Raw genomic sequence first — 11,858 nt, 5'->3', positions numbered from 1 at the left:
CATCATTCCACAATCCCTCCAATACTGACTGGGTTTTTAATATGTAAATTATTTGTTGACTCCCCCCCCCCCAATATTGAACCATCCTTGTATGTCTGGTACAAATCCCACTTGTTCGTATTTAATATTTCTTGGATGAATTGTGGTAGTCTGATAGTATTTTGTTTAAAATTTTTGAGTTAATGTTCATTTTGCCTATAGTTTTGCATTGGGGTAGCCTTGGGGATTTGGTGCTTGAAAAGTCTGCTTGTCCTACCTCAGGAAAAGGGAAATTTGAAATACAAAGGGCAACTGGTGCTTGGAGGAGTGGGACAGCATGGACCCTGGGAGATTTTGAGGTAAATAGATGGGGGAAAAGTAACCAGGGGAGGGCTGTTTCAATGGTGGACTGCATAATCAAGGATGTGGTGAGAAGAGGGTCCCTATCATCAGTCAGTATTGTCTCTGATATCTAAAATAATTAGCACAAATAAAAAGGGATAAAGGAAACTATATTATGCTGAAAGCAACCATACACAACAAAATCAACATCAGTAATAAACTTACAAACCGCAAATGCCTTAGAATCCAAATTTATAAAGGAAACATCTGAGCTATAAGAAAATACAGTAACACAACAATGAAGATTTCAACAGCCTACTCTCAATTTTGGATAAATGAACAGAAATACAAACAAAAGAAAAAATATGGATTTGAACAAATTGCTGATGAAACTAAAGTTAAAAGACATACGGTGTCTTCTAAAAGGTACTACAAAAGAACACACACACACATATTTATTTCTTCATACCACATGGGACTTTTACAAAAGTCGGCCATGTACTAGGGCACAGAGACACTGCAAACCAATTTAAAAAGCAGAAATAGCTAATCTATCCTTTACAGATAATGATATGATAATGATGAACCGGTGACAAAATTTCTGAGATGCAGCTAAAGCAGTCCTCAGGAAAAATCATATCTTTACAAACATACATTAACAAATAGAAAAAGAGAGGATTGAATGACAGGATGAACTGAATATGGATTTTTAAAACTGAGAAAATCAAGAAATAAACATGTAAAATAAGCACACAAAAGAGCAGATACTTAAAATTAGAAGAGAAATAAACTGGAAACGAAAACAGAAATTATAAATAAAATTAAAAGCTGGTTCTGTAAAATGATTAATAAAATCTGATAAAGCCCTAATGATTAAAGAGAGCAGAAAATCAAATCAATAAAATTGCAAATGAACAAGGTGAAATCACAGCAAAGCCAGAAGAAATGAAAAAAATAATTAGAATATATTATGCAGTTATCTGCTAATTCAGAACAGAAAAGAAACAGAAAAACACTTTCAAAAATGTAACATATGCAAACTATCAGAAAACCCAGGGGCAACTAGGTGGCGCAGCGGATAGGGTACTGGACCTGGAGTAAAGAGTTCAAATCCGGCCACAGACACATAACACTCACTAGCTGTGTGACCCTCGGCAAGATATTTAACCCTGAAAGAAAACCAGATAGAGATACTAAATAGCCCAATCTTAGAAAAGGAAATAGATTTAGCTGTAAAGGAACTATCAAAGAAAAAAACTGATCCTGCTGAAGTCACAGGAGAATCCTATCAAACTGTTAAAGAAGTTAGAATCTATACTTCATAAATTACTCTCAAAAACTAAGAACACACCCTACCAAAATCCTTTTATAAGGCACACATAGTCCTAATACCTAAACCAGGGAAAGACAAAACCCAGAAACTGAAAAGCTTCTGCACATACAAAATTAATGCACCTAGAATAATAAGAGAAATGGTCAAACGGGAAAAATCTCTGTATCAAATTTCTGTGATGAGGATTTAGTATCTAAGACATAAAATAATTAATAAATACATATCTGACTAATAGTCATTCTCCAAAAGATAAGTGGCCAAAGCAGACAAACATTTCTCTAAAGAAAAACTGCATAAGTATTCACAACCATATGAAAGAATGCTTCAAATTACTAGTAATGAGAGAAGTGTAAATCAAACAACCCTGAGGTTATGCCTCACACCCTACAAATTGGCAAAAATGACAAAAAATTGCAACAGTATTGGAGGGATTGTGGAATGATGGGCACACTGATATGTTGTTGACAGAGCTCTAAAAAGGTAAACAGTTTTGAAAAGCCAATTTGGAATTATGCAAATAAAGTGAAGAAAATGTTTATACCCTCTGAACCAGAGACTCCCTTACTGGACTTAAAACCCAAGGAAGCCATAAATAAGAAAGTCCCCATATATGCCACAATATTTATAGCAGCACTTTTTGGACAATTTAGAATTGGAAACAAAGTAGATGCCCATCAATTGTGGAATGGCTAAACAAACTGTGGTATGTGAATGTAACAGAATACTATTGTGCTGTATGAAATGATATGATGAATACAGAGAAGCAGAGAAAGATCTTTATGACCTGAAGCAGAGTGAAGTAGAGAGCCAAGAAAAAAATGCAAACAGTAACCATGACAATGTAAGTGGAAAGATCATGGATACTCTCAAAAACAGAAGTAAATGTAACTAAAGTTCAAGCACAACTTAAATGAATTAATAAGAGATAATATCCCCAACCTACTCCTTATTCATGGATGTGGGAGGTCCACAGGTGTTACACACTGCTGATCAGTTATGCTGATTTTTTCTCAGTTTCTAAAAATGCTTTTTGTTATATGGGATAGCTGTCTGGGAAGAGGAGGGATATTTGGAATAACTATGATGAGGTAATAAACAGAAGATATCAACTATGTCACTTTAAAAATAAAATAAAAAGTTGTACATAATAGATTGTTTCAGGCATAATATTTCCAGTTACATATATATATACACACATATATATATACATATACACACACACACATACAATACACATATATATACATGCATATACACACACACATACATATGTATATGGAAATGTCTATTTAATTTGATATTTGGGAAATTCAGGATAAAATATCTGATTATTGATTTTGTAATATGCTTCATTGTAGTAAAAATAGCACCCACACAAATTTTTCTCTATATGTTAGGAAGAAATTAAGATATCAAACAGCTACACCTAAGTTGTTAGGTGCCCCCAGAAATTGACACATTGACAAATTACTTTATTTTGTAAGCCTCTATGAAGAAACGACATTATTAATCTTCATCTCTATACACACAGACCTATAGCACTTTTTACAGCTGTTTAGTCTGTTCACGGAATGACTGAAAATTTCTTAACTTCTAACCCGAAGATGCTTAAATTTACATTAAATGATTGTTTAACAATCAAGGTCTTTAAAATACCATATAAAGTATATATATCCACTCTTTTTTATATGAATAATTTACTACAAGGGATACAGAGGTTCTAAGACAGAGGCCACGACTGGTAAATGAACCTAGCTTGTGCTAAATTGTACTAGTCCTACCATGAAAACAGATGGCATGTACAACAAAAAGCAGTTGAGCAAATATCTAAATTCAGTGTTACTGGATACCTACCCCGACTTATGAGATATTTTGGCTTCATAACTCAGATGTAGCTGTGCCCCAAATCTACCTTCTTTCTCAAATGTCAGGAATTGTCAGTTCATGTAGCCTTTATGTGTTAAAAATGATATAAATGAAGGCATAGACTGCAGCAATGAATTCCACAAAACCAGAATACTTTGAAAAATGTATCATTTTATTTGTACACTTAAAAAGTTGTACATTGAAACTTATAATACAGTTCTGTAAAAGCTACTTATCGCTAGGAGAACTGCCAGGGAGAAGGGAGGGTGTTACCTTTTTCGGATGATCATTAGGAAAAGTTAGAGGAATAAACAAAAACAAAGTAAATTTTTTTTTAAATTTAAGGAACTTTTTCCAGGTACAAATTTTATAAATACAAAAACAAATCCACAAATTTTTTTTCAATACTAAATAAATATCTACTTAATAAACTCCAACTGAATACCTCCAGCTAGCACTGGTACAGCACTTTTAATGATATGCAAAAACTTGTACTCATTCATGTGTAGTGTTCAAAGGATGTGTTCATAAAAACAATTCTTAGTCATTTACAGTTTCTAAACTATGCTAAAGTAGAAGATTTCATTTACATTAATAAAACCCCCACAATGCCACAGAGTCTAGAAAATGTCAAGTAAAGATGAAGAACAAGTCAAAGGTGTAGAAAATAATTATTTTTGCAAGATACTTGGACACATGAATGATCTTTAAAATATGTTAAAACCTCTGTAAACAAGTACTGTATCCAATACATCTATTAAACAGACAATGAACAAAACTGTAGCAAAGAAAATCTTTCCTACATTCTCCTGAGTGCTTAATATTAAAATTTGAGAACATAGTGCAGGCCACACTTCAAGGTGGTTAAACAGTTTTTATTGCTTTATGATATGACTGCTTTGTAGCATGATTTAATATTCCATTTTCATGAATAGCATTAGGTTTTCCTCAGAATAAATCCTTCAAAAGTACAAAGTTATATCCGTGACTTTTTTGCAGCTGGAGGCATAGTGTGGTCCACATTACCAGGTATAACATGCAGTCCAAGCTTTTGAGCTTGAATGTGGAAAAATGCTTGAAGTCTAGTTCCAGCTTTTGCTTCACTTGTATTACGAGGATTGTACTCAAAGCAGTTCGAAAACATTAACTCAACATCTTCAATAAACTCAGCTAGGAACAAAAGAAGAGTTAACAGCAGATTAGGTTATAAAGCTGTTGTACAGCCAAACAGGTACATTTTTGATAAAAGTTTACATTTATAAAAGGCTTATTAAAGTGTTTTATATAAATCCTCTCATTTACACTTTACTTCACAAATTAAGAAGTGCAAATATCCTTATCTCTATTTTACAGATGGGGAAATTGAGTTTCACAGAGATTAAATGATTTACCGAAGTCATTACTGAATGCAAGAGTCAGGATCTGAACCCAGATCTTCTGACTTGAAGTTCAACATTCTTTCCACTACAATAATCTTTAAAATTACATTAAGAGAATGGAACCCTTGTTATTATTTTTAATATTAAATTAGGGGCCTGTAAAAGGTAGTAGGGTAGTAGAATGATATTTGGAACTTTTGTCCTATGTATCCTATAAAAATATAGTGCAGAGGCCAAAGCACTTTCAAAGCAGGTGTCTCAGACCATTTATCTTTAATTATACTAAAGTTTATCTCCAATTATTCTGTATGTAGCACTTTTTACTCAATCCTTAATTGCTTCCAATCCCTGTTTGGCAGCCTATTAAATATCAGATGAGATATGATCCACAAAACCCATAATTAAAATTAAAAGGAAAAACAGTATCCATACAGTTGAAAAGAAAATAATTTATCTTCATATAAGAGCTTATGAAGTAAATGAAGTAACAGTCTACTACTTCTAAACTTCTCTTTCTTAGCACAATGCTTAGTATATTTGATATGAACTGAAATGGTCAGAAACACTATTGTTTAACCTTAAGAGAAACAAATGTAAATTACTTACAAGCTAGTTTATATTCACATTTGTTCACTTTTTCACGGATTATATTTAAGGCAATAGGTTTTTTGATGATATCATAGTAGTCAGGTACCTGAAAAATAATCATTTAAACATATCACTTAATAAAGAAAATACCCTTAACCCAAAGAAAATTCACCAAACTACCAACTGTTATATTACAAGCAGATATTATTAAAGGTTCAAGAAAACAAAGAAAGCAACTATTTGCCTTCTCAGATGTTGAATATTAATTACTTTAACATTAAAAGCATAAAACAAAGTAAGGCATGGTTCCAAACAAAAATTAAACATTAAGTGGATAAGATACTCTTGCAAAAGCTGTTCAGAAATGATATTTTTACATTTATGTAAGAACAGAGAGATAGAATGCCATAGGTTCAAATCCTGACTCTGACACATGATGTAACTATGGAACAACAACACACTCAACCCTCTCAGTACCTTGAGTCAATCCCTTAAACTTGTAAATTATAAAGATGAGTTGTCAATATCCATGGGTTTCCATAGTGGGGAATCACACATTTGCTTCAAATATAAAACTTCAGTTTCAATCTATCTTTCTAGCGGATTAGGAAGGGCAAAAGTCATAAAAGCAGATAATGGCCAATACTTCCATAGTGGCAAGCAATAAGACTCACTAAGGTTTGCAAATGCAATACCAATATTTTAATAGTGCCAATAATACCAAATATTGTGCTTCTGGTTCCTGAACAGGAAATGTGTACCATGTTCCAAGCAATAGGCAGTAAATACCACCCAGGGAGGAAAGTGTAACAATTAAAATTCATAGTCACTTTACCTTATTTCATTCTCTCAATAACCCTATGAAGTACTTAGTCAAAAGAGATTCAGAAGGATTAAGTGACTATTTTCAGGTCTTCTGACTTTTTTTTTTTGCTAGGCAAAGGAGTTAAGTGACTTGATCAGGGTCGCACAGCTAGTAAGTGTAAAGTGTCAGAGGCCAAATTTGAACTTAGGTCCTTCTGACTCCACAGCCAGTGCTCTATCCACTGCGACACCTAGCTGCCCCTGGTCTTCTGACTTTTAAGTCCAGTGGGTCTGCATTCTAGCATGCTGTCTTCTTGAAAAAAAAAAGATGATTAAGAGTAGACAAATATGCCAAACTTCCAGCAAATACAAATAATTCAGAAGTGAGACAAAACACCACCTCTATTCTCTCCCTCCATTCCATAAGAAATAAGTTTAGGAAACCAGATAGAAAATATCTTAGATTATCAAACCTGATTTTTGCTGGTTAGTGTATTTCCAAATTACCTTATACTGATTTGGACTTATAGCATACATTGCTAGTAAATAAATGGATCACAAAGAACAATGAAAATAGGTAGGCAGGAAAGTGAAGAATCCATTGTTCTGCTCTACTAACATAATAAAAAATAGGAGTTTTTAAAAAGTAGAATAGTTTCTATGTGAAACCTTTAGTGTAAACTATCCTGAACCCCAGAGCTGTCAATAGCAAGGTATCCTGTAAAACTTACTTTCATTTCACTGCTGAAATCACATGTCTGAACCATCATCATGATGTTAAGCTGATTAAATATCTAGAAGGGTATGTTACTCTTGTTTCATCTACAACTTTATTTCCCTTACCATTCCCTATACTATTCCCTAGTATATTATTAATATACCACTACTGCTAAAAAAAATTAGCAACTGTTTTAAATAGGAAAAATGAATTCTTTTGGACAACTTAGTTGTCATGACTAGTCACTGATTCAAAATATGAAGGTGGATATATTATATTATACTGTCATTAATTTATACCCACTTTCACTTACCTGGATCTTGGAAACCAGTTTCAAGAAAGGCCAGCTGTCATCATGTCGTACTAGTTCTACAACAAGTTGTTCAAAAGCAGACAATTCATGGACTCCACCCTGTCTGCCTGAACTCCTTCGATTCAATGTCTTAGGAGATGAATCTGAAAAATAAAAGCAGAAAATCTGTCTTAGGTAATTAAAGAAGAAGTTGAAAATACTTAATGTTTAAAACAAAATGCATATAAATTCAAAAAATAATTTAGAGACCAAAATCAAGAAGAAAAACCGGACAGTTTAGGCTATAACTTGAAACTTTTATTTTTTTAAACTTATACAGCATGAGACCAAAAGTATTCAATTTATATACTTTGTAGGGTTTTCTCAAGGGGTAGGAAAAGTCAAAATCCTTATTTCTTCCTTTTAAGAATTAATTGTTCTGCTTTCATTGGGAAGAGTCCTAAAAAGCACTACCAAATGCAAGGAAGAAATTGAGACTTAGAAAAGTGACTAGTTTTTCTTCTAGTTTCATTACTACAAAATCCTTAAAAGGATTACAACTGAACGGTTCCATCATTTCTTTGTGAATGACTCCTTCAGAGATGATGATTCAATTGTATTCAATTATATTTAACCATCTTTGGGAAGGCAGACTATGTCCAGGTAGCTCTCTATATGCATGAGTGTAGTTAACAGCCTTTACAAATATTACTTTTAGTTCTAGAAAAGACCTTTAAACTTTTTTTCATACCAAAACACTTTTATTACTCTCCTCATTAGCTAAGTAAAGATATAAATTAGATAGATGGGATGGGAAGAAGGGTAGGCGGCCCTTCATTTCGGTCTTTGTATCACCAGTGCCTACTACAGTACCTTATACATACTAAATGCTTACTTGATATTTGTTGCCCTTAGATTAAAGCCACATAGGGAAAAAAACGACTTAAACTTTCATGTAATAAGTAGATCTAAAAAAGCCCAATTTTCCAAACCCATATTGGAAAAGGAGTTCCTTATTATAAATGAATTAACCCTAAACAATGAAGTGGTGAAGAGAAAAGTAAACAGGGAAGTTGTGTAGTTTTCTAGTTTCTCCTTATGCCTGTATACTGGAATTTCATTATTTTATCATTTGAAATTAGTTTACACAAGACATGACCATAAGTTTTAAAAAAATTATTCCTAAGAACGATATGATTTTAAAACTAGTCACTATTTTTGCATTATCCATACCATTACATATGTAATTTTAAGAGCTAAATTTTATGAAACTAATATATTTTATAACTAATGGATATAGATTTGTTTCAAGTAACATTGATGATAAAATGATACTAATAAGACAGTGCACCAAAAAACTTACGATCCTTTTTTATTTTTTGAGCAATGCAACACAATCCAGCCTTGCTTTATGTTTTTTCAGGTGTTGGAGAACAATTCTACCTTTGCTAGCTTCCTATTATTGCTTTTCACGTAAACAGATAAATGAGAGACATGATTTAAGAGATAAAAACTGAAAGAAGGAGGTAGTTATGACTACAGGAAATTATAACCCAAGTTAAAACAAGATGAAATGCTAGAGACATTTAAAAATATCATTGTTTAAAAACATCAGTTCTTTAAACAGGAAGAATCTATTTAGGTGGGAAAGGTGGTTACACTTCACAGAGGTATATAAATTCAAAAACGTTAAACCTGTCCCAATTAGTACTAGTGAGGAAACATTTTCTGTGAGCTATCTTTTAAAAGAGAGATCAGTGAAGAAAAGGTATTTATGACAGCCAAAACAACAGTACTATGATGTCACCTTCTGCACTGACTTTCTCTTCAAGAATATTTTTAGTAAAAGTTGCTATTAAAAGTGATTTTCATATTTTTCCCTCTACCACATCTGAATGCTATATGCAGGAACAGCTGTAACATCTCTTCCTTACTCCTCTAACCTCTACAAAATCTTCAAAGCTCAAGATTAAGGCAGCATCTGAGAAGGTTTTGTAGAACAGGCAGGATCTTGACAAAGCATAGAAGCAGGGCCCTCTGGCAAGGAGGAACAACACAAGCAAAGTTGCAAAGGATAGAGGACGTGTCTGGGAAATTGCTAGTAGTCTGGTTTAGATGAAAGAGAACATATGGAGAGAAAGCACGGGCTGCAACCACACTGCAGAGTTCTAAAGGCTAGTTTCGGGAGGTCGGAACCAATTCAGTAGGCAATGTGAAATCGCAAAAAGTTTTTAAACAGGTGGATGACAGACTCAGAACTGTACTTTAGTAATTAATAAGTATATGAGGCCTTGAACTAGGCTTGTAGGAAATAGAAATGGAAAGGAAGGGATGGTGAAAAACACTGCAGAGAAAGAATTTTTTTATGGGATTTGGGCAGCTAGGTGGCACTGCCCATAGAGCACTGTGCCTGGAGTCAGAAGAACTGAGTCCAATCCTGTCTCAGATACTTACTATGTGACCTTGAGCAAGTCACTTAACCTCAGTTTCCTCATCTATAAAATGGGGATAATAACAGTACCTACCACCTTACAGGGCTGTTGTGAGGATAAAATAATGTTTGTGAGATGCTGTGCAAAACTTAGAGCATTAAATAAATATTAGCTTTTACATGAATTGGTTGAGAGTGGAGGATTGGGTGAAAGACTGAAGAAAAATGAGGGAATTTAAGACTGATGAAGAATGGTGATGCCAATAACAGACATAGCAAAGTGAAGAGAAAAAAGGGAAGGGAAGGGTGAAGGAATAATGATTTCTACTTTCGATATACTGAATTTGATATTTTAGTAGCATGGCTGTTAGGGGTGAGGGTAGGGGGTGTTTATCAGGTAAAAAATGTCCACCAGGTATTTGAAAATTTAAGTCTAAAGTAAAAGAGCAAAGAAATAGGGGATAAAGATATAAATGTGGAAACTTTCAGCACAGCTGAGACAGGTGATGGCAAGAGTAAAAAACACGGACGAAAGCTAAGGATAGAATTTTAGGGAATTTTTTTAAGGAGGAGAAATAGAGTAAAGGAATTGTCAGACTTAGAAAATTAAAACAGGATAATACTACACAAACTAAGAGAGAAGAGAGTTTCAGGAAGGAAAGGATAGTTATCAAAGGCTGTAGAGAATCTGAAGATGAGGACACTGAGAGAAAGTCATTGGACTTGGCACCTTGGATGTCACTGACAACCTTTAAGAAAGCAGTTCTTGTAAGTTGTCAGGGATGAGAGAGATTGTGGAAAGAGTAAGTGGGAATTGTTCCAAAGTTAAATAATAACATTTTCATACCTGTGGACTGTCTCTTCCTGCCTCTTTTCTTAGGTTCTCTATCCTGAACAGAAAATTTAGGTGTAGAATGCAAAAGTCTTGCTTCTTCACTTGATTTTGTGGCAATGACTCTAAAGTTAGGGAAGTTGGAAGGACTGTTCACTGGTGTGTTTTTAGCAGTTTTCCTGCCTCTATGCCTTCTACGAGGACTGATTAGTTCCACAAATACATCTGCTTGTAATGAACCGTGACTCTGACGAGTGGAACGGCTGGTAAGTCTTAAAGAAGCTTTAGTTTCTGTAGCAGGTGCAGATTTTATCTTTCTTAGATTTCTTCCAGTAGTTTTAGATGAAGATCCAGTTGGTTTGGGTATACTCTGCTGATTCCGTGAAGTATATCTTCCAGACTCCTGTCGCTGACCACCACGACTTGAGAAAGAAGTACTGAGTCTGCCTCTTGTTTTTACTGGGAATCTGAGCTGTGGTCTTCCTCGTTTAGGTGGTCTAGAAATATTTTAAACATAAGAATTATACAACAAACTAATGACACTTTTACAAAGCAGGCCTCAATCCAGCATTCCATTACTCTGAATAAGGACTACGGTCAATAAGATTTCCAGACCAAGATATTACACGTACAGTACAATCCACTTTTATCCACTATCTTCTCACCTAGTATGTAGTATGACAAACCTGTACAGCTTTACTTCCCTGGTGACCTTATTTATATACAGAATAATCTTTGCCTCTCTTCTCAATACTCTTTCTCTCACCTTCCCAATTCCAGGTCCTGGTGACACTAGAAGCTAAGGGATCCAGGAACTCCCAACTATTGTTTAAAAACAAAATAAAACAAAACCCAGAGATTCCTACACACATATTGGATCAGTCCATCACCTCTACAACTATGTTGGTGCTTAACTTCTTGTCACCTCCACAGATGCTTTGGCCCTATATCATTACCTTTGATATTAATTTTATCCTAATTTTACCCTCACAGAACTATTGGAGAGTGAATCTTGACCACATCTAAATACATAGAATTTCTTCTACAATCTAGATAGAAAAGAATGTATTTATTGCTAGACAACCATGAATTTTCTCATTCTTATGACCTATTTGTAACCTCTGAGCTTAGCACTGTGTTTGGCACATAGTAAATGCTTAATAAATGCTTTTTCACTTATTTGTTCATTCACCGTTTGTCATTTAATATTAACACCTCTATCATTCCAATGAGTTGTCCCTGAAGAGTTAGGATAAAGAATAAAACCTAAGTTTCCAATGCTGCAGCGTCCTCT

The 11,858-nt window shown here is 34.1% G+C and overlaps 1 protein-coding gene across 8 annotated transcripts in view; it reads right to left on the bottom strand.

Annotated features, from left to right (window-relative positions):
- Positions 1-3,671: 3,671 nt before the first annotated feature.
- Positions 3,672-11,858, bottom strand: part of BAZ1A (bromodomain adjacent to zinc finger domain 1A) — a 196,055-nt gene continuing 187,868 nt past the window's right edge. For all 8 annotated transcript variants that reach the window (XM_078151581.1, XM_078151579.1, XM_078151578.1 and 5 more), the window contains 4 exons: positions 10,580-11,061; positions 7,323-7,465; positions 5,506-5,593; positions 3,672-4,690 (listed from right to left, as the gene is read on the bottom strand). In XM_078151581.1, the coding sequence (XP_078007707.1) occupies positions 4,497-4,690; positions 5,506-5,593; positions 7,323-7,465; positions 10,580-11,061 (907 nt within the window). In that variant the 3' untranslated portion in view covers positions 3,672-4,496. The remainder of the gene's footprint in view (positions 4,691-5,505; positions 5,594-7,322; positions 7,466-10,579; positions 11,062-11,858) is intronic.

The sequence above is a fragment of the Phascolarctos cinereus genome, unplaced genomic scaffold (genome assembly GCF_003287225.1).
Source record: "Phascolarctos cinereus isolate Bilbo 61053 unplaced genomic scaffold, phaCin_HiC Scaffold_3;HRSCAF=262, whole genome shotgun sequence".
In the NCBI taxonomy this organism is placed as follows: Eukaryota; Metazoa; Chordata; class Mammalia; order Diprotodontia; family Phascolarctidae; genus Phascolarctos; species Phascolarctos cinereus.
This window is presented reverse-complemented; position numbering and strand designations above follow the sequence as displayed.